The sequence below is a fragment of the Patagioenas fasciata genome, chromosome 14, assembly GCF_037038585.1.
Source record: "Patagioenas fasciata isolate bPatFas1 chromosome 14, bPatFas1.hap1, whole genome shotgun sequence".
Lineage (NCBI taxonomy): Eukaryota > Metazoa > Chordata > Aves > Columbiformes > Columbidae > Patagioenas > Patagioenas fasciata.
In genome coordinates, this window is record NC_092533.1 from 15,279,563 (window position 1) to 15,306,531 (window position 26,969).

The 26,969-nt window shown below is 43.9% G+C and overlaps 1 protein-coding gene across 4 annotated transcripts in view; it reads right to left on the reverse strand.

Annotated features, from left to right (window-relative positions):
- Positions 1-26,969, reverse strand: part of KCNIP1 (potassium voltage-gated channel interacting protein 1) — a 374,244-nt gene that overhangs the window by 117,078 nt on the left and 230,197 nt on the right. Inside the window, exon 1 of one of the 4 annotated variants that reach the window (XM_065849187.2) lies at positions 7,117-7,136. The exons of 2 other annotated variants lie outside the window; for them this stretch is intronic. In XM_065849187.2, the coding sequence (XP_065705259.1) occupies positions 7,117-7,135 (19 nt within the window). In that variant the 5' untranslated portion in view covers position 7,136. Of the gene's footprint in view, positions 1-808; positions 892-7,116; positions 7,137-26,969 lie in introns of those variants that run through there. One more of the 4 variants, XM_065849188.2, reaches the window with a different exon arrangement.

Sequence of the window (26,969 nt, forward strand, 5' to 3'; positions counted from 1 at the left end):
TGTTACTGGTACATGAATAGGAATCAGAGATCAGGAGAACAGAATCCTTCGTAGCATGGACTTCTAAGGAAGCCACAGTTTGATTAACACAGACAACACTTCAAAAGAAAGCCACACTGGAGTTTGACAAGAGGTGGATTTAATTGTTCCTGGAGATAACAGGAGGAGAAAAGAGAGGAAGAAAAATTCAAAGGAAATAACTCTCAAGTCTGACACGATAAACACGACACCATCTCAGTGGAGTGGGCTCGTTCCGATGCCAGGACGCTTGCAAGGGTGAGAGCAGGAGCGGTGCCAGAGCACGGCTCAGGCAGGAAGCCAAGCATGCCAGTCCAACAGCAGCACCTCACTGCCTCACAGCTAGATCCTATTGCCAGGTGATTAATAAAAGATAACCAGTTCTGAGCCATCCACAAAGTAAGCTTTTCAGCATGCGACCTGTTAACTTGGCTCCGCTCAAAAGGCAGCACTGAAATTTTTATATCTGGGAATCAATCATAACTAGAGAACCCTTTTAAATGATCGATGAAAAAAAGGTTATAAAAAGCTGTATTGCCCTTTCGAATATCAGTAATGTGAATATTTAATATTATCTCCACCCAATCTTGGTTTAAGGATGAGCCAGAGAAAAAGTAGCCTGCATAATAATTCTCAACAACACATATTTGTTCCGTGGCATTCACATCCAACCTAAGCAGAGAGATTGCATTGTGTCTGCATGGCCATATCAATCTGCAGTTATGTAATCTGTTGCATTTTTATTTTAATTTGAAATATTAGAACTCAAAAATAAAGACAACACTCTGACCTTGTTAACAGGCTGGGACAGCTTGAAGAAGGCTTACTTTGTTTCCTTATATTCCCAGTTCAAACACAGCAATCCACACTTACCTGCAAGAAAACAGAATACAAATTTTGGGTTACAGCTCCAAACTTAACAAAATATCTGTCACTGAGAAGCAAGAATAAATAATCCCTGAAAAAATTCACACTACTTTGAGTTAAAATATCTTTTTGCAGTTTAATGAATTATTTATTTGACTGTACTTTTCCCCAAGTCCTTAAATAATTAAGATAGCTTTTTTCATACTGATAATTTCATTACAAAAGGTTGCATTGCCAAAGGGCAAAACATTTGTTGACTTTCTTCTTATGGCAAAGTTCTGTTTTGTCTGTTCATAGTCTTGCCCTCCACCCCAGCTTCCCCTTCCCGCTTCACAACACGGGTATTCCAGCATTGCTGGAAACAACACTCGAGTGCAAGGATGAGCACACTAGGAAAGATGGGTTTTGTACACTTCTAATTGAGCTTTTAAACAGAAGAAAGGTAAGAAACCACCAGCCACATAGTGTTCTTCTGCCCCTACAATGGAAGCAGTTGCTAGGACCCCAAACGGTTGGGTGCAGTTGGCTGAGTTTTTATAGCAACGTCCTCACATCAGTCTCCCAGCAGTTTTCTTTACAGAAAGAGATTTGGGTGAAAAATGTTTGAGAGAAATACTTTTCCATTTGCTGAAGTACAGGAAATTAATTAATGGTGGTTTAATAAGCACCATGAGAAGGGCTGCTCCCATGAGGGATGGTGGCTGCCACCTCCAGCTCAGAGTGCTCTATGCAGCATATTCCAGCTCCTCAGCTGAAAACTCAACATTTACATTAAAAGATCCTGAAAGAAAATGACTCCCAGGCTCAGCACTCTGGCCCTGAGATTTTACTACAGCCTCATGCAGACCGTACTTAGTGCATTGGAAAGCAGCAGTGACACTGCTTGCCAGGTAAATGCTACGTGATGCACTCTAAGGATGTTTTCACTCCTTGCTTTGGCCAATTGAGGAAAATAATTATCGCCATTATCTGCCATAAAGAAGATGGTAAAAAGGAAGAACTACTTCTGCTACAGGTGCTTCCCTCAGGAATGTGAACATGGCTTTCTGGGAACCCTACTAGCAGGAGTCCGGAGAAGAGGCATGGTGAACCCCAGGGACCCAAAGAGCAGTGTCCTCCACTGCACAGGGATATGTTGGACTCCTCCGTCATGTAGCTCTATTGGAAACAGCAAACTTGCACTTAGCTGTGAGACGAGGAGCAAGAAAACCTCAAGGAATCTTAAAGTTAAGTGAAATTTCTGTGTTGTGCTATAACCACTAATGCATTTCAGAACAGTTGGTCTAAGACAAGTCAAAAGTCGGTGCTTTAAAGTTAAGGATCTCAGCTACCACTTTTTAATGAGACAATCATTGACAACTCAAACATGTGGACCTCCTCATTTTGCACATACCTGGGCTGCTGAAATTATTGAGCTAAAACACTTTCTATTTTTACTTCCATAACTTTGGACAGGGACCTCCTCACCCCATGCCCAGACAGCTGTGGAAAGCCAGGTGTCCAGCTACCACAACATGACAATGAAATCATTTTTTATAAAAGATTTTAGGACAAAGAGTACTACACTTTAACCTGAGTGTATGGAAAGCAGAGCCAGTCAGATCAATGTTGATATTTGGCTATACACCATCCTCATACTATGAAGACAGCAACATAATGCAACTGTTTGTGGAAACGTTGCATAAACAGATGAGCAATTTACTAACAAAGACAAGTCTGTGGAAGCCCGTGATACCTGACATTACTTTGACCACCTTCCATTGAAAATATTGTTGCACATTATTTTCTTGTGCACTTCTAGAGTGTTTTTCCTTCATTAAATTCTGCAGAAATAATCAGATTCAGCCACTGGCAGCATGCCAACAGCTACGTGGACTGGCTGCTGATGCTGTATAGCATAGAGTCTGTTGGTGATTTTGCTTATAAATCAATAATACATATTATCTACTATTTTCTGAAAAGGAGAATGTAAATGTTGTAACCTCAAGAAGAATTTAATGGCCTAACAAGCTTGTTCCCAAGTTCCTGCTGTTTATCTTCTCACCGTTGCTTTCACAGTGTCTGTGTGGGGCCACACACTGGTTGGCAGTTGCTACGCGATTCACATTTCTGTTTTATTCCTGTCTTACATTAACACAGAAAGCAACATCTGTGCAAGAATCCACAAAGCAAAAGATTTCTTGGAAAGTGGGGCAAGAACATAAGCGTATGCAAATCGCTCCAGCAAGAGGAGCTCAGGGAGGGTGTTGTGGTTGAAAGGGCTCTTTGAGAAACAGGGAGAAGCAAGCAGAAAAGGATAGGTTTATACGTCTCTGCTAGAGACTCAAGAAACAGAAACAGTGACAAAAATAAGATGAAATAACATCAGGCTAAGCCTGCTATCTCCATTTCTTAATAACCCATTGTTTCCACTATTATAATATTGTAATCTTTGGCTAAACACAGGAGTTATACATATATATACACACACACTAGACTGAAAAATAACTAAATTCATTTACTGCTATACAGAACCTGGTACTATGAGGCTCTGCCAGTGTTGCTTACACAAATATAGAGTAATAACTACAGCATAGTAGGAGAATAGGAGATGTGATACTTTTTTGACCAGCTGGACATTCAGTTCCAAATATTATGGAAAATGACATTTGCATAAGCCAATATGAAAAATGAAATCTATCTAGAGATAATTCAGAAGGCACTGGAAACACTTCCCTAACCCGACATAAAACTTCCTTGCTATTTAGGATATGTAGCCTTAGTTAAAGAGATACAGAAAGACGTCCCACCTGCTTCTGCTGGGACCTGGGGCAAGTCCAGCTTGCTAAAACATCACTGCAGTGCTCCATCCATGAGGAAGACAGCACTGCCCTGTCCCGAGAGGTGTGCTGAGGCAGTCAGCTCAGGGGTGAACGAGAGGTAAACGCACCAAAATTTACCTCAGCCTTTCACCATCTCCAACCAGAAATCAAGTTTAATTTATCTACTTTAAAATTTTACCACTGCACTGCTGATTCGGGCACAACGGTCAAGAGGCCACTGGAAAAGGCCACTGGAGCGTGGTGCCCCCGCGGTTACCCGCTGGCAGAGCTGTGGCCGGCACCACTGAACCTACCAGGACCGTATCTAAACACGGCAGGAGGACCCAGCACCACCGAGTAACTGGGAACGACATTCCAATAGAAAAGTGAAAAGGATCTTATCTCCACCTGGTGGCACTGATATAATTGTTAAGAAACACAAGCAAAGAGCCAGCAATCAGCCTTAGCTTGGAAATGCCATTTTCTCCTAGTTGCATTGCAGCCCTACGATAACAAATATATTATTCAGTGTTTGTCAAACGCTGACAGCTCACGGCAGATACAGTTAAAACATTATCAGATTCCTGGAGTCCAAAACTAACGAAGGACGGCAATCATTTAACAAGAAAAGGGCCGCTGCAGCTGTCACCGCTCGATCCGCACCGTCCCCGAACCGCCGGGGCTTGTCGCCGCTTCCCGGAGCCTCCCGGAGCGGTGGCAACGGCAGCGACCGCGGGGCGCTGCTGCCCTCTGCTGTCACCTATCACACGGACAGGCACCCTGTGACACGGACAGACAGACACCCTGCACTCCCCCCACCAGCCCAGGACACGGGTGATGGATATTGCAGGAGGAAACTGAAAACAGGTGATACCTCCACAAATTGAGGTTTATCTCTATGAGGCATCTTCCTCCTTTCCTGGTTTCATACTCCTCTCCGGAGCAGTGCAGGCCTGTCTGGAGGTGACCAGTGCCTGTGTGATGGGCTCATCCTGACATTAGTGGTCAGATGTACGTACACAGCATTGCAGGTTTTAGGAGGAAAGCAAGAAAAGCAAAAATTCCTCCTTATTAGAAAGTCTGCTTTATAGACTGCAAAGACACCTTTCAGGTACAAAGAAAGTATGTGGAGAAAAGCTCAGTTTTTTGACAGCGTATCTAATTTGTAGGTGCTTTATTAACAGCTTCTAATTATGACTACATTGACAATCTCATGAAAGAGATCATAACCCCGAAGCTAAAGGAGTTTTGCATTCTCAGGATTGTTTTATGAAAAAACTATCGTAATATAGACAACTTTTGGAGTAATTACCATGCATTTGCCAGTGGCACAAGCCAGCACCTGATCTCCAGACCACAGCAACAATAAATAGTTAATCTGCACCAAACACGTTAAATACTCAGCCAATGTTTTATATTTCCACTTTCAATCTCTTTGCATCTCCCAACAAAACTTGTTATGCTATGACCCTTTCCTTCCGCTCTTATACCTCCTAAGGATATAAAATTGTTACCTTAGATACAGACATACAGAGTTATGTGATATTTTAGTACTCAGCACATATATATGCAAACTGTACCTGGCCATCGTCACAAGGATTCAAGGCCTTGTGCCAACTGCTCTGGCATGTCAAAAAGGAAGCAGATCCCAGCCCAACAGTCCATCTCAAGGAGCCTCGTGTCACCCTGGAGACACAGAGATCCACAGTCGATCTCTCATAGGTGACCATGAAGTCTTCTTTGATGGCAGTTACTGCGCTGTCAAATTCATGACTCAGAGCTCCCAGAATAAGACAGAAAGGATCACCCCCAGCAAACCCATATTTTCATGCAAGCACTGCAAGGCAGCTGCTTCTTTGCCCACCTCCTTTGGAATTAACTACTCACAGCTTACAGGAAAAGAGGGAAATTTAGTCATTAATGTCTGACACCTCTAACTTCACCAATAAACTAAACATCTTCAGCTTTGAGGACACTCTGGGGAGCAGGAATGGAGAGAAAACATCCTGGTGTCCAGGAACTACCCCGTTTAAAGAGCACAGACAGTGTGATGAACACACAGTTCATCTTAGCATTACCGATAGCCCACTGCACCAAAGACAAATTGTCGTAGTGCAAATAGTACAGGATGGGCTATATTCCACATGTTAACCCCATTTAGAAAAGCATTCAGGCCTATGGGTATTCCCATCTCTATGCAGGGCGCTCAAGGATATACTTGGCTTTCCAGCTGATGAGATCTAAGCACATTCCTAATTACTGACTTGAAAAAAGTCTGGAGATGCAGTGATGGATAACACAGAAAACCGTAAGTGAAAGCAAGATCTTCTGAAAAGTGAGGGAATAAATTGAATGAGCTACACCCCTTGTAACTGCTGGGTCAGAACATTTTGCAGACTGCCCATCCGTAAATTAACACACTTCAAACAAAGCCATACAGCTCCTCACTTGATGGTATTAAAGGCTGCCCTTAATACTGCTTTTATTCAGCTAACCTAACACGCAAACCAAGGCTTTTCATTATCAGTCAGTAATTTACAACTAGTAGAGACAGAAGTGCAGACTGCAGCCCCTGCAAACATTCTCTTTTCACCCTTTCCTTGCTCCAGGGAAACTCCTTCTCCTTGGAAGGTCCAGGGCGAAGGGGGAGGGAAAGGAAATTCCCTACAAGCCTAGTGAGATCCATATAATTCAGCTGTGCCCATAACAACATTTTTATCTCAACACCAAACATAACAGCATGAAACACTTTATAAAAAGTGCGAAGATGCACCTGGGGAGCTCTGGAGGTGGAGTCCCTCAGGTCCCTGGCTGTACCAAACAACAGATGGGACAAGGCCAAAACTAAAACGCTAACTTCTCTCTTACTCTAGTCCTACTCTCACAATATACACGGCAGCACTTACATTTACAGCAGATTCAGACAATGTGACTTTCTGTTGTAGGTGTGAGAAAAAGAGTTAAAGGTACGTTTTGTCTAATCATTCTCACGCTATTTTTGCCAATATGCAACTCAGGGGACTCCAGTCACGAGAGACAAGAAATAAAAACCAGTCAGAGAGACAAGAAATAAAAACTAGTAAGCTGATGATTTTCATGTTGTTTGTTTTTTAAATACTTTATAAAGAACAATTAAGAAAATAATAATAATTAAAAAAATAAACTAACCCCCCATAACTTTTTTCCCTTATCCACATACCAAGTGCAGCCCAATCTACGGTGGTGTTTGTGTTCTGAGAGACTGGGAAACCCTCCTCTGAGTACATTGCTCCCTTGGTTTTATACGATGGCTAAAAAAAAGGCTTAATAAGCAGCCTGAGATTTCATCCCACCACTTTTTCATTTCCTGTGTTATCACAGGCAGTTGGCATGGCGGCTGATAATCTTAACAGACTGAAACATTTTTATGAAGAGACTTGCAGGAACTAACCTGTCTCCAGTGAATTCATTTCCACTTGGAGTTTTCCATGGTCTCAAAGGCCGTCCCCATTTCGCACTCTTGGGTGGTTCAGATGACGTGAAGCGTTGTGTCACAATAGCATCAAAGCGAGAAAAAGTATTAAATCTCCTCTTGGGTATGTAGATGTTTAAAGTTTGGGAATTTGCAGTAAATGTGAAGTTTCTGGGGGTTTAATTTATTTAATTTCCTTTTTTTTTTTTTCTTTTCCTTCTTTTGGATTACTGTACCAGTCACTGATTTTAAGTGGTTTGTACAGCCTCATTTCAGTAAGATTACTTTGCAACATACTATAGATAGGATTCCAAGGAGCAAAGCCTCAGGCCATCGCTCAGAACCAGCATCAGACACGCGCTGTCCCTCCTGCCTGCGAATCCCACAGTGTCCACACGGACACGGCCCAGCACAACCCCTGCCCTGCCTTCTGGGCACTGCAATTACAGAAACCTTGCACAGACTTCTTACCCTAAAAGGCAATTGCATTCCTGTGGGTGGCGAGATGCAATTAGCAAAAACAACTGGATGCGAACAAAATGTGGAAAACAACTTTTTGCTTCACCAAACGAAGTAAATAGCTCTCAAGGACTAACCCCAGCGATCACTGCAGGAAGGAAATGATAAAGACGCTCGTGCCAGGCAGAGCCGGGCGGCTGGGGAACGGCATCAGCTCCAGCTGCTCCTCTGCACCTCCAGCTAAACTTCTGGGTACAGATTAGAAGCCAAAAGATTGGCTTCCTCTCTGCTGTACTGGGATATACCGCTCACAAGAGCGAAGTGTGCCTTTCCAAGTGACAAAGCACACAATAAAAAGGGGGTAATTTGGATATCCTACCAGCACATTACAGCAATCCGCCCACAAAGCTGATGCTGGAGTGGAAGGGCTCGCTGCTCCCATTAGCCTGAAAACATGACATTCCAGCTGTTCTCTGCCCAGTGGGGATGGGGGCCATCGGCCTTTTACATTTTCAGCAAACCCTTAAAATTACCAACACTTCAAAAGTCACAAGGGAAAAAAAAAACAATCAAACAAAAAAAGACAAATAAAAATAACATTTATGTTTACTAGGTTGGGTCAACCTGATCTTTTTCTGACTGGCACCAAATTCAATAGCTAATTCCACCTTAAAGATAAAACCAAATAAAAAATGTTCCAGTGTTCTGGCTTCCATTTTGAAGTAGATGTTGTAGGACAAAATTGGCTGCACTTAACTCGCTATTTTAACTTTTTCCCTGAAGACAGAGCCTCCCGTAACCCAGCCCTTCAGTGAAATTTTGGTCATTACAAAATCTTGTTTATTGATGGTTTGCTGTCGCTGGTAGAATTTGAATCTACGATTGAAAACCTCCTGTCATTATAACAGTTCCACAAAGGTGATCTTTGGCAGCCATTTGTCCCGAGGTCAGGGCACGCCAGCTGACAGAGCACTAACAGCATCTGGTTGTGCTTTGCTGTGCTTTAGGGCAGGGGTGTCGAACTTATTTTCAGTGGGGGCCACACCAGCCTCACGGTTGCCTTCAAAGGGCTGAATATAATTTTAGGACTGTATAAGTGAATTATATTCAGCCCTTTGAAGGCAACCACGAGGTTGATGTGGCCCCTGGTGAAAATGAGTTTGACAGCCCTGCTTTGGGGCAAAGCCACCCACCAGGTGCTTTGGAGATGGAGCTCCAATCTTACATCTTACAGCCCTGATTCTTCTCGCATCTGTACTCTACAACATTGTGCATTCATTTTTCATAAGGCAGGTATTGCATCTATTACTGCTGCTTTTGGGATGTTCTTTTGACCCTCAGCACAGATCGCTGAACACACAGGTCACAAGCCACTCTCACCACCAGAGCCTGCTGATTTCACATCAAGCTGAAAATCATCCACCAAGCCAGCAGATGGACGTTTTCCATGATGAAACGAAGTGCCAGCGTAGTGAAAGGAGTTGCCTTTCACTACTGTCCAACCTTCTGGAGTGATTCATGGGAACCAGAGCCCACTTTAAACACCTTTTTCTCCAGAGAGCCCCTGAAAACTAGGGCTAGAGTCCCATTTTTTTCTGAGGGGTGAGAAGAGCAGAGATTGGTTTCCCTCCCTCTCCAAGGAGTGTTTAAGAAGCTACATCTACCCCAAGGACTGGCGAGGCTCTATATACACACCAGCGTTTTCATCTCTGCAGAGCTGTTAGCTTTGGAGAATAGGAGCACCCTGCTCAGATAATTCTTTTCCTTTCAGAGAAAAAAAACATTAGTAGTAGACTAAAAGCATATTTTTCTTTATGTATAGGATGCATTATCTTTGTCTGCTGAACTGCATCATAGGCTGCTAAGTGCTCTTGGCAACTGTGTCTGTGGTTAGAGCTCCCTGCTTGAAATACAGTGTTTTGTACTGGCAAAGATGGGTAGGGGGACTGGAATGGGGGCCTGAGTCACAGTGGAAAAATAGGACTGTGAGACGTGACTGCACATTTGGAGGAACATGCCTTGAACTACTGGTTGTTACTTTGCCGTGGGAGGTATTTCTTTCTTCTGCCTCCAAAGCAAGCTGGTTTACGCTATTCAGAGCCTTCCACCTAAGTCCAATTCAATTTTAAATGCAAATACCTGAAATAGGATTTGTATGAAACAGAAGCACAGGGCTTTGCCAGTTGAATAGCTTTGAAACAAGAAGAGCTAAATATAGAGATCTGAAAATCCTGTTCCAGGTGCTAAGCACAGAATGATACTCCTCCATAGGGGTAAGACAGTCTACGCAACGCTGGTGATTTGATATAACTCATTGAGTAAAACTGTCACTTCATATTAAGAATGAGGTAGTCAAAACAACTGTTATTTTAAGTGCAGTCCTTCTAAATTATTCTGCAAGTTCCGTGGGAGCAGAGCTAGGACTACACTGATTCTGGATCAATATCTGCATGGCCAGAAAAGAACCTGTGAGAGCAGAGGAAAAGAACAAGACTACCCATTTTTTTCAGGGTTAGAGATATGCTTGGCTAAAGCAAATTAAGGAGAATCATTCCCAGCGACAGTCTAAGACAGAGCTAAATGTTGATGAGCCCCACTTTGGGCAGAGTGACTCACAGCAGCATATGGAGAAATCCTCTCAAATCCAAGGGTGCCAACCATAAATTTCTGCCACAGACCAGATTGACTGCAGAAGTGTCCCCTGACATCCCAAAGCCGGGGAGGGTCCCTGCCCCAGCACCAGCAGATATCTCTGGTAAAGTGAGCACCTGTCCTGCTGCCTTCTGGGCATTTGGAAGTGACGTGTCACTGTCCCAGGCTCTGTACGAGCAAATCGGTTATAAGTATCACTACAGCCATCGCAACAGAGCTCTCCCCTTGCTTCAGAATCGCCCTTCATGCAAATCAGCTATCTTAAAAATATAAAAGATATTTATAGACCACATACAATCGGCACAGTCAGAAAAAAAAAAATAATGCAAAGACACAGGTGCTAAAAGGAAAAATAACACTTGAGCTACTTCGCTCAGCCCCATAATCAGAAAGCTGCCTTTCTTCCTCATGCATCACCCCAGACCTGCAGGCACGTACCTCAGCCTGGGCTCTGGGCTGGTCCAGATCCCAGACCCCGTCTGTTTTCAGGGTTTGCCTGAGTTGTCACCCAAAGGTCCCACAGGTTCCCAAGCCTTCAGCACATCAGGAAGCGCTTTCCATACTCCCCCATCCACAAGGACTGTCCTCCCTGCTTCAGAAATAAGAAGATCCCTTTGGCAGACAGTCATCAAATGCAGGACCTCCTAATACGTTTCTGCTACATGAAGAGACAGAATTTCTTTCTCATTCTGTGGACAACGGCTAAATCTCTGCAGACAACCTTTTCATAGACTGAATTTATACTTTGCATCAACATGTAAATTGAAACCATAGTTGGCATTTAATATAATATATGCAGCTCATTACTAGCTCTTGACTGAGAGCAGACAGGCAATCAACAGCTCTGGGAGGGAGGAGATTTGAGATGACCCCTGCCAGGCCCTTCACTGCCGTTCACATGTGAATGCAAAACACACAGCCCCATCAGCAAACACTTTCCCAGGTCAAGCGATCCTGATGGCCTGGTTTAGGAAGTCTTCTCTGACCTGCTTTAATTAGGCAGAGGTGATGCTCTTTTGTGACTGTATTTCAAGCAGACATGGATCTGCTGGGATGGATAAAACCTTCCTGTTACAGTGACACAGAAGGGAAACACCTATCCAGCCACACGGGATGAATTCTACACGGTGTTCTCCAATGCATTTCATATAGATACGTGTGAGCCTGTGATCCCCCTTGGCGAGCTGCCTCGCGGAGAGCCTGGATCAAATGGGAATTGTTGCCAAATTAATTCTGTAATGCTGTGGATGCTAGTACAAGCTACACACATTATTGAGCTAAATTAATTTCTGCTGTACCTGACCTGCAACTGAGGAACATTGCTTACTGGGCTGGGAATACCTTGTTTGTTGGATCTATAAAACAGTGTTACTTAAACAGTCCAGAGAGCTCCTCTGACACAAGTTCTTCCCCTGAAGGGCTTTATTTCTAACTGAAATTATTGATTCATTTGGCTTTAGACAGGAAATAATCACTGCATTATCAACCACCAAAATGGTCTTCAGTCCCTGGAGTCCGTTCCCTGACATGCCATTGATCTGAATTTTTTGAATTGTACATAACGTGCACATTTACTTGTGACTTTTTGATCTGAAGCTTCAAATTGTGCATGCGTGTATTACTTTTCAAGCACGTCTCAAAGAATTGCCGCTACATTCTGCTACAAGGCAGTGCTGTTTTATTTAATATGGAGAAAAACCCAATCAGTGCAAACCAGACATCTCGAGCTCCAAGGTTTTGGGTCCAGTTTCCTAAACCTGCTGCAGCAAAGAGGATCCCAGCAGTTCATGGGCTTCTGTTAGATCCCCATTAGTGTCTGCTCCTTTACAGAGACGTCTGACTTGAGCAGGCAGCTCTACCTAAAGATTACACAGTAGCTGGTAAAATTTGGAATGTCCCACACACTGCATCACAACATTAGATTTCTGTATTTGCCATTTAAATAAATAATAATCACTCCTGAAATTGCATCATGGTGCTTCTACATTCACACATTAATCTAAGCCTGGCTTCACTGCCCAGGGATGCAATTACAACAGCCTGCTCCGTAGTCAGCACATTATTTACTGCTATCCAACCCAGATGTGCAATAGGAGCTGTGTAACCTGGTGACACAACAGGTGCTACCAAACCTCATGCTCACTTTCCAAGTCCTGGAACACAGCAGCCCCTTCCCAGCATTATCCCCAGTACAGTGCCAGAGCCAAGAGAAATGTGGATGTGTTTGATAAATGTACCTACAACTCTCATCCTAACAAATATTGAGGTGCCTTGTTAATATAAAGGGTCAAAGCTGTCGGTGTCAGCACAACACAGCAGTGTCCAAGCGTGTCTGTGGATGCCGTCAGGTTGTGGCTGGATTTACTGGGTGTGCAGTGCCCACAGTACCAGTCTAACAAATCCATCCCGCGTGGATTTGATTCTGATACCGTGTGCAAAACCAGAGCAAAACAAAAGACTTGTACCAACCTGCCTGCAGCATTTAACCAGCTCTTAGGGTTCTCCAGTGAGTGTCTCAGAGACTCAGTGGTTCGATCTTGTTGTAAGAAATAACATTTAAATCTTTTTAACATGCCTTTGCAAAACGATGATGTTATCTGTCCAAAGTGAATTTAGCAGGCAGCTGAGGCATAAGAGAGAATCAAATGTCTTTATTACTGGCAATCAGAGCTACATTGAGAACAGATTCCCAGACAGCTAATCAGGTGAAAGCCAGGGCTCTCATTTGAGGCACATTACCAGGATATTATAATGCCGGAGTTGCAGAATGTGGCCATATTCTCAGCTAGGAAGGAATGAATTTCACAGGTATCTGGCTATAAAACTGCACACACAACCCCCCTCCTTTGGGGAATTATTATTTTAATGGCATGACTTGCTGGAGCTCTTGAACACCTCTGAAAATAGAAACTGCTGGTGATGGGGGCTGCCCACTGGATTTGAGGTGGTGCCCAGGACCTGACCCAGTCCATCACCATCCACCAGTGAGCCAGCGCTGCAAGGGCAAGGGAGGGAATTGCTTCTCCGTGGTGAGAGCAGACGGCTTCCCAGCAGTCCCTGCCTGTTGGTAAGTGCACGTATTTTCACCGATGCTACTGAAGAGTTTTGCTCTAACTGACCAGAATGCTACACCGTGAATCCACGACATCTGTACTGAAATCATCCCACTTGAGAAATAGGTGACTGGGGCACTAACAAAGTGCTCTCCTGAGCTGCAACCTCATTTATGGAGAACACAAATCCATTAAAAATGGCTTTGAGTTAACAAGCACCTGCATGACCTCCACAGTGATTTCAGATTCGTAGAGCGATTTAAGAAAATGTTATTTGCAGGACACGGCTGCCTCGGCAAGACACCGCAGCAGTAATACTAAACCACAGCAAGGGCTCAGAAGGTTCAGGACTATCTGACACTAAGTTCCTTCCTCTCTGCAAGCCCTTCAGACCTTCCTATGTAATTAAACACACAGTTATACACTGCTATGAAAAAATACAGATTGGTATATAAAAAAATCATGTTGAAAGACTACTGGCCCTGATAAAACTCCACGGGGCTTTTAAAGGGTAAGACTTAACCTCAGCTCCTCTGAGCTTCAATGAAAAGTTTGCAGCAACATTAATCAGCATGAAATAATGAGGCTGTGAGAGGCAACGTGTGATTTCTTTATTTCATCTTAATTATAATTTAAGATTTTAATGTCAAGGATTTGTCAAGTGTTTGAGCAAGAAAAATTATTGCCTCAACAGCAGTTAAGGTCAGGCAGGGGCGTGTGCTCAGTCCCCAAGAAAAGCAATGAGTTTGTCCTGGAACAGCAATGCCATTCAAACCATTCTGCTGGCTGCTGTGAACAGCAAACAGGCTGATTCAGGAGCCCACACGCCTTCCAAAACATGTGTCTCTGGTCTCCAGCCAGAAGCAGACCCTACCCTGGAGCAAATTTTAAGAAATGCCAAGCTTTTGTGAAAGGAGCATCTGACCCCATGAAAATGGAATGTGCTCCTGTGACACAAGCAGATACAATTAGGTTGTGTTGCATGGACATGACAGGTCATGACAATGGTCATTCTGGTAAAGAAGAGGCGGGTCAGGTGCTCCAGAGCTGGCACTGGGATTTTCTCTCTAATTCTTATCCCTAAAGCGTTAGCCGGGAGATGTTTCAACCCCAGTGGGAGAGCACTTGGCCCAGCAGTGTATGACGTCTCACAAAACCTCTTATTTTGGCCATAAAGATTCCACGCCAGAGTTACAGCAAGCCCAGATCCACTCACTTGACAGCCTTCAGAACAATAAATAAACTCCACAGATTATATAGGACATCTTAGGCTGTTTGAGGGATCAGGCAGTGCTGATCCAAAACATTTAAAAGAATTAGTGGAAATTAAAATGAAGACTAGAATAAGATGCTATCTAGGTAAATGGTTTACTTGAGAAGATCGTCACAGCTTTCTAAAAGAGAAATCATGCCTTACAGGTTGACATTATTAGAGACGTGACAGAGGCTATCAACAGCGGAGAAGCCCCCTAAAAACAATCACTCAGGTACTAAGAGGAATAAAACACGCTAAGTCACTTTGCACAGCTGAAGAGATTTCAATTCCTTTGGCAGCAGATCTGTTTTCTACATAATAGCACCTTTTTGAAATGAATTTTTATAGGCAGGGTGATTAATAATAGAGGCTGGAGTAGAGCAGCATTATCCCCGGGTAGTGCTAAATGAGCAGCTGCCACAGTAGATAGGCATTGCTGTGTGTACTTAACCAGGGCTAATAAATGGGATTTTTAAGAACAAACCTTCTCATAGTGAGTTCTTTCAAGAATGAATATGAGTAGGAAAACAGTCTGTTAACTCAATTAGTTGTAACTGTGTAGAGAATAGTAGTGCATTTACACCAACTAACACAAGAACAGCCTTTGCTTTGATGGAAACAGGGTTTATATCACAACAGCTGGGATGACGCCAGGCAGGGAGAAATAAAGCTAGCGGATGCAGCGGGATACCTGTCTGGCAGAAGCAAGGAGCAGAACTTCAAATAGTTTCTGTTAGACCAGCAGAACCACAAATAAGCTCATTCTCCATCTCAGCAATAATCTAAACCATGTTTTTTGCAGTGCCACCAACATCACCATGAGGCTGCATTACTGAGGTTTCAAACCATTTGACATATATCATGTACTTCCCTAATCCTCGCTTATACTCATGTTAAGGAGCTAATCTAACCAACTTGCATTAGAAGTCTACTAAGAAATGGCAGATTAATACTGAAAAATCACCATGTCTCTTTTCGAACTGCCACAGCACGGGCTGTCATTTCGTAAGGCGGACCAAAGCCCAGGGCTGCCAAGATCTGGCACTCAAGGGAGAGGACAAGCCCAGATTATTCTAACACAGCCAGTTCTCCCCAAGCTGGCGTCCGTTCAGCCTTCAGCATCACCAGTTTATGAGCAAAAGTGGGAATGGGGATGCCTCTGTCAGGTTAAGACTTCCAGCACAAGGGATGTGCAGGTTGGAAGGTGTATTATTGACATAATTAGACTGGAGTAAATGTTATAATGAGTAATTTGAGTGTCTCATTAAAACAAAAAGTTGAGGTTGGAAGTGGCCTCTGGAGCCAAAGTACTTCAAAAAACTAAGGCTGTACTTCAAAGTGACCATACCATACTTCCCTGTAGCTTAAAAGCCCGGCTCTAAATCTTGGGAGCAGGGAGCGATCCCTATTTGTGCAGCCTTCTCTCATTTTTTACCTAAGAGCAGCACAGCAGCTCAGCCGCCGGGGCCCAGGTCCCAGGAGGTGAGACCGAGCGTGAAGGAGCCACAGCCACAGTTTGGGGATCGGCCACCTCTCAGGTTGGGGAGGTGTGAGGTGTTTGGGAGGTGTGAGGTGTGTGGCAGGGAAGGAGGACGGTGCACGTGGCTTGTGGGACCTCTCCAGGTGTAAAACAAGTGTAGCTGCAGAGAGGGTGGTGCTTGGCATCAGAGGAAAAATGTAAAAAGCATCTGCAAAACAGCTATGAGGTCTAGCAGTACAACTCACAGTATATCAGAATAATCCTTGTGTTTTATGCCCTTTGATCCTGTTATGGCTCTCCTATTATTTTAAAGTTATTACCCATGAGATAAAAGGTCATTTATTTAAATATGAAATTACTAACTCCCTTAAAGCAGAAACTTATGGAAAACGAGGCTTGCAGGGTTGATTGAATTTGAGTTATTAAAACAATACAGACTTATTGATAATGGACTCTAATGTTCTTGCATTAAAGAAACAGAAATTCCAATGAGACTGACTTGTTAAGGATGTGAGTTAACGACCTTTGTAGTTCTTTTTTATTTGGCTCTTGGCTTATGCTCCAGCTGTGAGACGCTTACAAATGAATTAGTAGGTTTCTGTGTAACAAATTACTAACGCTGTCTGTAATTTGAGTTTGGGAAAGGAGACTTTAAAATATGCCAGAAATTAAGCTCTGAACATCCTTCCCCATACTCTCTGTAGTGTAACTGTAGTGAAAAATATTCAAGGATATTACATATTGTGGTTTTGCCCTGATCAGCATTATCCTCACTTTACAGATGTGAGAGCTGTATGGTAATGAATTTTAATACAATATGTAGATGTAAAATCAACCCAAACTGGGCATGGAGTAGAAGCAGCACAGTTTGCTTATTTACAAGACTAGAAGTTGGGTTATGGGACAAGGAAGAACTCAGAGTGGTGCCTCAGTGACACAGCTCACATGAAAAAAAGAGATACATGTAATTAGCGTGGGTATCTTTAGCACAGGGAAGGAAGGTGCAGAAAATAGGGAGGTATAGAAATATTTTGGCACCCGTTATTTTGTGAAGCTGTTCCGGTAGTTTGGCCTTTCACTTTTCTGTACTTGGCATACATGAATGTTGATGAAACATACTTCCTTCCCACGAAAAGTTAAACAAGAGATTTAAAAACTCGAAGAAGAAAGTAGAAATCCTGTCATTTCATTTAAAGTGACACAAAAATTGAGACCGGCCTAATTTTTGTGTGGAAAGGCGTTGCCCTGTTTATAAAATTGCCTCCCCAGGAAAGAGCAGCCCGGGCACCTCGCAGCACCCAGAGCTCAAGCTGCCAACAGTGGGGGCACAGCTCAACCTGTGTGTGCCCTTAGGGCCAAATTATCACTGTCTCAGCTCTGGGTATCCTGAGCTTTACCTCCTACAGCGAGATAAACCCTGTCCTAGTGCGGGAGCCGGGTCAGGGCAGCTGCCTTCCCCGTTGCCTGCCTGTGTTTTGCCAGACGAGGTCAGCAGTCCCCAGCTACACCGGAGTTTCCAACAGCATCCTGCAACTGCATCGACACAAACCTAAAGCTCCTTTTTGCCAGTTCATCTTACATGTTTTAGACCATCATTATATTATCCAGACTTACCAACACCAGGTTTGCAGGAAGCACAGTTTCTGCAGTGTGGCTTGCAGCATCGATCATGTGAGAGGGCAATAATTCTCACACAATTAAGCACCCTTTAAAAAGCCTTAATTTTATTCGGAAAGTCTCTTTGTGATTTTGATCCTGCCGGAGTGTTGGTTTACTACCCTGTACAAGTACAGAGCTGTCAGTGAGAGGAAGCACAGGGACGTCAGAGAGGCAAAACAGGTTAGAGCTGCTGTAATTATTTCCGATGTGTGTTTACATTTCAACAGTTGAGTGATTTTAAAGAACAGTTTGCACTGGGCCTTACAAATCTGATTATTTTACACCATCAGGCACGGTCTTAAAAGCCCTTCCCATTTACCACCTACTGTTCCTCCTGTTATCAAATCTTCTCACATTTTTCGGCACTTGACCTGGAATGCACTCACTCAATATGGTGAATTCCAGTTTTAAGATAGCAGTTCTCTTTTAAAAATATTTTTTCCCTAAAACAAAATCTTTAAGGCCACTGCAACCAAACAGAAACACCATTGTCGCACCCTTGCACAACACACCTGTGGAAACCAGCCTACCTTGACCTCCGGAGACTTTCCTCTCTTTTCATTGCCCTTTGCACCCCAAGCACTGGGTTTTCCCCAGAGGTACAACAGCCCTGCAAGGCCACCAGTGACACAGGCAGAACAGTGTGACACAGCCCCAGGACAGCCCTGCCTACCGAACTGTTCAATTCCTTAGCTCTGTCCCTTCGTGTGCACGCAGGCACACGCGCCTACTGACCTGCTGAGCATCCTGAAACGGCCACTGAGGAACTGGAGCATTTCCTTCCATACCGGCGTAACTTGACATTTTGGCTGCACAAATAATTCCTGTTTGGATTGCTACCAGGGAAGAAAATAAGCAAATGTTTCAGTTTGATCTCAGCTTCGATAGAGCGAAAAGGTCTCATTCAGTCTGGAGCGAAAAGTCACTCTGAAGCACCTAAAAGTGGACGAAATTGTCACCCAGCTGTTGGGTGAGCAGGACCAGCTCAGAATGGTCCCGCAGCCCCATGGGCAGAGGTGGGTCTGCCCCCATCTCTGATACCTGAGCGAGTGCCCAGAGCAGAGGAGTCTCCCCAGACCAACCATTTCAGCAGCCGAGATGCTCACACTGGGGATTTACATGTAAAAGCATTAATATGGCTTATAAATTATATAGATTATGCTATAAAATGCAGATAATAGATCCTCATGTTGTTGATGTAATTAAATGCTGCCTCATCCTAAGCAACACAGTTGCTTCAAGAATTGTCTGTTGGGTTGATTTTCAGGTGTCTTCACTGCTCCTTACTTTTAGTCAGGTATATACGTCTACAGATATATACGTATTTGTGTGTACTCACAAACATTTCAAATAGCCTAAATTACTTAGAAGAAACTGCAAACATTTTATTTTCCTGCCTATACGATCATCTGCCGTGAGAACTTAGACTCCTTACACCTTTGAATTTTTTTTCAAAATGTTGTCAAAATCAGTTGAGATTTTACATCTCAGTGAAACGAGCCCCTTCCAAGCTATAAACCTTCCCATCCTTCCTGCCCGCCAGTACCAAACGCATCCGACTCTGGTGTCACAGAAGCTTCAGAGCAGCAAAGTTAATCACTCCACTTCCCCCTACCGTTCATCACATTGATTTCCATCCTGCACTGACCCGCACATCATGCCCTGTGCTACCGAGTCTTATCACACGTTGAATCACAAATTTGTAGTAATTAGGCCAAAACTCCTCACTGTTCCCTGAAGCTGCACTCCTGCTTACGCCGCCACCACTAATAAAAGCTGATTTTGCAGTACGTTTTTTCCATTGCACAAGGCCATAGTTTTAACCTTGTTAGAGGCAACTAGTTGCTTGTGAAGAATACTGTTTTCTGCTGTTCAGACCAAACAACAAAGGAGGTATCAATTATATTATCACCAGGTGCAGGATGCCAAACTGCTGCTTCCCCTGGGAGGCACGGTCTTGAGAATTTTCTTTCAAACCGTCAGCCGAAGAATTAAGCAACAAAACACAGAGTGGGCTGCTTAAACATCAGTGTAATATGGAACCACTAGAATATGTGGTTCACAGGTTGTCGATTACCTCTGGAACAGTAAAATAGGAAAGGGTTTGACAGCGATGATTTGGTCCGTATGTGCTGACAATATGGCTGGTGCTGTAAGAGAGAAAGGAGTGCTCTCTGCCTCCCCACATGTACAAAATAAATAGTGCAAAATATAACAATCAGAGAAGACACTCACACAGCAGGAGATCTCAGAGCTAGATGTAAATCCCTTTCCTTGTAAACCACAAAGGTAATGTCATGATGTATGCAGATTAGTACTTGTGAGCCTCAGAATAAATGCATTTTCAGAAGGGATTTGACTAATGAGTAAGAGAAACTCTTCTGGCAAGAGGAGTTAATGCCTAAAAAGCAATATTTTAATATATTTTTAAAGCACAGATTTCCTTTTATTTATTTCCTTGTAAAGCCTTTGGCACTTTTGGAATCTGCAGTTAACAGCAAGTGCTGATCCGAACCTGCTGACGCTGGCTGGGGTGTGCAGCGAGCACCCTCCACACTGGCTGGACACAGGCAGATGGAGATGAAAGCTCAGCACCAGATCCATCCACTGCCACGGTGCAAACCCAGCCGAGGAAGGAGGATTAAAGGCTCTGGCAGCCCCCGAGGCCGCGGTGGCAGCAGGTGGACAGGAGGGCCGGCGGCTGCGCTGCACAGCACCGTCACAAACCGGAGTTAATAAAGCCATGTTTAACTATCTGATTTATGAGACCACATAACTTGTAAAGCTTAAGGGGGCTGTAAACAAGGAATGTGTTTGCACCATATGGTGAGGGAAGTGGTTGTAGTCTTCCCTTCCAAACCTGTGGCTGGAGCGTCACAGCCTCGTAGTTCAGTTTGGATCCTTGCATTTCTCATTTTTAAATTGGCTTTTTTCCCCCCATCCCTCCCTGCACACAGTGAGGATAACATCACGAGAGTCTTTTCCACTAACCCTTAATCATGACAAATAATTAATTGTCTCCTCTTAGTGAAGAGACAGAACAAATTCTACCCATTTATAGGTGGGTTGGGTATTTTTTTTATTAGCCTGTTTTTGGAAAGGGCATAGTTGAAGAGGATTTTGAGGCAGACGGAGTCTGATTTAGCATCACATAAGGATGGGTGCAGGCCCACACGCAGGCACCTCCCCAGGGTGAAGACGGGAGCGGATGCTGGCTTGGAGCACTCCTTCACCTTCACACCAACAGGAACCTACACAGAAACACCAGGGATTCCCATTTGGTGTCCTGCATCTGTCTAGAGACCTCATGGTTATGTTCCCTGCACCAAAGCAATAACAAATACTAAATCTCAAGAGATCTGAGGCTGTTGCCACGGTTGGGGCATCCTGCTGAGGCATTACAAACCCATCAAGCAGAGTTATCCCAGTGCCACGCATGCCAAGGATGTGAGCAAAGCTGGACTCCCACTAGCAGGAGTTGGGCCAGGTCGTGCCAACAAAACCTTCGGAGTCTGCACAACTTGGGAAAAAGCTGAGCTAAGAACTGCCAGGCAAACAGGGGCAGCATTCACCTGGGGAAAAGGAGCTCCGCAGCCTGCCCTGACTCAGTAGGTTTTATCCATAGGGCGCAGCACGTGAGAGATGCTCCATCAGAGAGGGTTTTCCCCACGACTCACCTGCAGCCCCTGCAGCGATCTTTGTCGTGCCCACAGCAGGGAGGTTACCAGGGTTTTCCAGCAGCTGCCTTGCCCCATAACTCATAGTTGTTAAAAGCTCAGCTTATTGCAAATCACCCGCCTGACGAAGTCTGACATGGACCCTACTGTCTCAGGAGCCTGAGGTACATGACTACTTAGGAAAAAAAAACATGGAGAAAAGGAGGTTTCAGCTCATTTTATCCATTTTTCAGGATGGGCAAATGAACCTCTGTAGCACGCGTAAACCTCACATTCAAGCACAAAAACTCTGTAACATTCCACTTCTCTTACTCCCACTTCACGTTGCTTGTCCTCCTCCTACCGCTTGGAGAGGAAAGAGCAAAGGGCCAAGAGCATCAGTTGCTGGGAAGGAACAAGCAATGGAGCTTAAATCAGCTAAAGAAAGCTGACAGCAATTAGTCAGCAGCTCACAGCAGGACCACAGTGTCTTAACTGCAAACCCCCCAGTGCACACAGCTATTTTAGGTAGAAGCTTTCGAAAGATTATCTGTGAAGTCAACCAACTGCAGTTCGAGATGGCTCCTTCATGAGGCAGCGCCTGGGTTCTTCAAACAAAAGATCAACAGAAGATGTTCTCTTTCACCACATGAAGTTACATCCCCGTCTACATTTAACTCTTGAGTAGGTCAAGACCACTTGCAGTCACAGCTATGGAAAGAGTCACACCACACCAAGCATGAAAGACCAGGAGGGCTCCAAGAGACACACTTCTCTAAATAAAAATCCTTTGACCGAAGACTGTTCAGTTCAGAAGCTGTCTGAAATGCCAATTTTATATCTTGAACTGTAAGATATATCTTTCTAAAACAAATCAATGTTGTGCTACTGAAATCTGGTCACATCTCTGTTTCAGCTCTCCAATGCACCAGCCTCCTGTTCCATCCCCACTGGTGGCTGAGAAGCCCATAACCAGGAGATGAATTCTCCCCTTGTGTCACTACTGCCTCTGCCAAGAAGGATGCCAAACATGAGAGGAACATGTATTTTCTGACAGACATTGGATATACACTGCCAACAAATAATAAAAGGGAAGGACCTTCCAGCAGCACAGGCAGGGAGTGCATAGAGTCAAACACTCAAGTAACTGACTTTAGGTCCCAGTTTTTCTCAAGATAAAGTAACTCTCATATGGGACTGTACACAGAGCATCAGCTTGCAGCTGGAAGTGGGGCTGGTAGGAAATCTTTGGTCACAATAAATGCCAGTTTATCAAGTCCCAATCCTGCTGCTGCTGAGAGCCCTGATATCCGAGTCATGGGGAGAGCTCCCGCTGAAACTCATGTTCATGCCAAGAGTGCATGGAGGCTTTCCAGTTTGTGAACATTCGGGTTTGTCTCACCTAAAATAAACCAACTCACTCACCCCAAAATTGAAGAGTTTAAACCTAAGAGTTTTAAACTGGAAATAACTGCTTATCAATCAACACTACCTGTAGCTACCAGCAACCAAAGCATGATACAACCAATATGGAACCTGCTGTGAAGACACATGGAAAATATAAAAAGAAGAAAAAAAGAAAAAAAAAGAGAGAACCTAAGCATCCAAATTATTTACAGAAATCTTCTCCTGTTTCGCTGAGCTGTGACACCCAGAGGAGAACAGGAGAGAGGACGCTGAGAGCAAGGCTGTTCTGTGTCTGCAGCACATGGACCGCACGCTGAAGCATCACTCCAAATCCGCACTGAGTGCACAGTAATTACGGGACCGCAGCGTGTGCCCACATTAATTGCGGCAGCCAGCCGGGTCAGAGTGATTCACTGCTGTTCGCGGAGCCACCGTCACTGGCAGAGCAGGAAAGCCTTGAGCCGTACACAAAACGAAGCTCTTGATAGAGGCTGCTGCTTTCAAAGACATTTCAAAACAGAGTCCCAATAAAGTTAAAAGTCATTTATTTCCGCCCCAATGTGGGTAAACCTTTTTCATTAAGACAGGGGCATTAATGCTGTCTTGCATGCATGGCTTGGAATCCAAATAAGGTTCTTAATCATTTCAGAGAGGGTAGAAGAGATGGAACTATGTTAAAAATATTTATTATATGCAGTAACACAGAGGTCTCCTGCAATCCAGCAGGTCCTGGTGTAGAAGGAAAAAAGCAAATGTGCTTAAAAAAAAGTGCTGGGGTACAGCACCCTGCTCCCCTCTCAGGCTGTGCCACAGGTTCTGCCACTGCAGAAGCACAGCTGAACCCCAACTTCAAGCAGAAGAGTTTATTTCCATGGCTCTCTGGCAGTACAAGCCCCAGCTACTGGCAGATCTCCCCAGGGCCTCACCAGTGAACGTGTCCATACAGACAGTACCTTAAAGAAGGCTTATCCTGTAAACCAGTTGCTGAAGTTTCACTTGCAGTTAAGATTTGAACAGAAGGAGTTGAAGCCCTTGTGATTTCTATTCATGGCATGGCTTAGAAGCAGCCAAATTAAAATCCTTATCATTAAGGAGCTGATAGCTCCCATAATTGCAAGCATCATTCTGTATTAGCTGGAGGGAGCAGCATGACTCACTGGCTAACAGAAGTAGATCTGTTCGTAAAACAGGAAAGCTTCTAACCAAAAAGAATAATTTCCTGAACCATGAATTACTTTAGAGAAAGTAATAATTTCAAACAAATCACTTATATAATTTGTGCTGTCAAAACAAAAACTTTTCCCTAAGTTAAGAGTCTTTTTGCTGTGCACTTCTCTGAATTACCTTACTGACCTACAGTGCATCAATTCATGATTCAAAAGCAAAACTCTCCCTGAGGGATGAGTCACAGCTCTCCACTGGCCTTCAGGTTAAACCACATTTCCCTTTACTTTCCAGAGTACATGTTTTAAGAGTTGATGAGTTCCACAGTTGATATGTTGATCCATTTGCCCAGAAGAATCTCAAAACAAATATTAAAATATTCTCATTCGAGGCACCCATCCCCTATATGGCTATATTTCTCTGTGACAGAATGATCTGCTACTTGAGGGAGAAAAGCCAGGAGGATAGTGCAGGTTTAAATAGGATTTTCCAGGTCTTTTGAGGGCAGAAAAAAATAAAATAGAAAGGTAGAAATAATTGCAGCATGCACTGAGGGGTTGTCTTGTCTCACAGAGTTCATTTCATGAAGACTGCAGTGCTAAAATGGGGTGATTTTGTTCTAGAAAGAGGCTACAACATGCAGCCAGCCAGACAACCAATTTAACATGAGTGGTGACAGGTCACAGCCCCGCAGGAGAGCAGCAAAACCACCGGTAAGCCTGCTCCAGCTTCTGAAAGAGCTCTGTTCACTTACAGGTTTGGTCCAATTTGGAGAATTTAGCTCCAGACTAAAATTAATAAGTGGTCTGACTGGACGAGGTGACTCTTCTAACCTCAGGACTGATTAAACCTAGGTTTAATACCAACCTCAGATCTCTCATTCGGAAGATTTATTCTAACACTGGGGATTTTCAGTGTAGCTGCGAGCTGAAAGATCCAGCGTCGCCACCGGAATTTCAATACTTCTCTCGCTTCCCATAGGGCTCTGTATTAGAGAAAGTATATTTTTAAAGCTCTGAAGTTTTTCTACTTCTTTCTCCTTAGCAGTATGTGAGTGCATGGCAGTGCATGGGGAGGGATACCACCCAGACACCAGGGAGAAGGAGAAATCCCCCAGGGCTGCCATGGGGCAGGAGCAGGACCCAGCCCCGGGTGCGGGATGGGGCTGGCACATGGGTGGCCTCTCACAATCAGATGTCAGTGGTAGATTAAACTGCTGGAGTCATTTGAAAGAAAAGCACCAGGTTTTTCTGTTACAACACACTGCCTTTCAATAGGAATTTAATATGAAGCTGAGCAAAGACCCTGTTGGATTGCTGTCGAGCGCTGTTTTACTTGAGAAAGGGAAAATTATAAACAGATTAACAAAACTGTTCTAAACAGTGAGATGAGTCCTAGATCTGTTACAAGCGTGAAGAAGCCAGGCGCAAAAGCAGTCTGCATGAAACATAACAAATTATACAAAAAGGAAAAAACAGCTCTCCAAGCACAGGACAAGTGAAAGCATTGAAGAACAAGAAAACAGAATTAAAGCCCTGGGTTGTGCCACACAAAATCTGAAAGACAGAGGGCACGGTTTTTGAAACAACCTGCCCCACCACATGGAAAGCCGGGCATTCCAGCTGCAGCCAGCTGGGTGGTGCCTGCACTCTGCTCCCTGCGCATTCATTTCAATTATTATTTATTCCTTTGTATGAGTTTTTTCACCTTTTCCTTGGCCCAGAGAAGGAGCAGTAGCTTGGGCCTCACGTTCCTAGTTGCCTCGACAGGTTTTCCTTGAAGAAGGAACGGCCTTGTTAAACACAATTCTTGTGCAGGATTTAAGGCAAGCAGGTGGCTTGTGTGGCTTAGGCTCAGTGAGTCAGATGCTCAACATAAACCCCAATGTCAGGATACCCTAATATAATATAACTGGAACTACCAGAGGACAAACGCCAGGGAGCTCCACGGCCTGTGGAGTGCTTCCATGGAAAACACAGGGAAATCTGAAGAAACAGAATAATTGAAAGATTTGGTGATAAGGTATGAAATGGTGTCTTTAGCTGGGCATTCCTGCTGATAGAGCCTGACTCCAGCAGCTACCACTGCAAATCCCTCATCTAACACCTTTAAGGAACAGACGTGACCATTAAAAGAGAGTAGAGACTTGGTAAAGGATACCCACACACCAGGAAGAAAAAGCAGTTCGATATTTTAGGAATGGAAAAAGGAAAACATATGCTATTTAACACTATTATTTGCTTGAGCTCCATAATTTCCATATAATATGCAATTTACTTCCCAAAACTTGAGGGAGCTTCATTGACATGAAAAAATCTTGATTAATGTTTGCAGTAGCAGTTATAAAAGGCATAAGAAGACACTAACATGAGTTGTTTTTAGATTACTTTCATGCTGTTCTATTGTGGGTAAAAGTTTGGTTAAACTTACACTTTAAAAACCAAGAACTCAATGGAACAAACCACCTAGAGCTGTTTGGTCTCACGGCTTACATGTCAAGACTTGCAGCTGTATGTTGTATATTCTGCTTCCAGAGGCTACATCCGAGCTAAAAATTCCCTCCTGGTGTCACTTCGTATCAGCTTGCTTCATAAAAATATCCCTGCTCATGGGATGTACTAAAAGACACACAAACTCCCTAAAGAAAGAAACAGAAAGCTGGTATGAAAACCCAAACTTGCCACAGGAGAGTGGCAAAACAACAGGAAAACACAGCAGCCACCCATTGGGAAGTGATACCTGAAACAGAGACAAAACGCTTCAGGAAAGTAACTGGAATTGGCTCCTGTTATGGCGTGTTCACTGGTTGCAGTTATCAGTATTATTGCTGGAAAGGCAAGCTCTTTGCTGGAAGATGGACAGGGATTTCGCACACATGCAAATTACATCTCGAAATCAAAAGAGGCATTGCCACATGGCTCACACAAAGTCAACAAGCAGCAAAGGTTTTTGAAACCTGAAACTTGAGGAAGAAGGGTTGTATTTTGTGCCTGCAGATCCATGTTTAGGTCTAGGTTACTCTGGATGTCAGCCTGTAATGGTGTGTG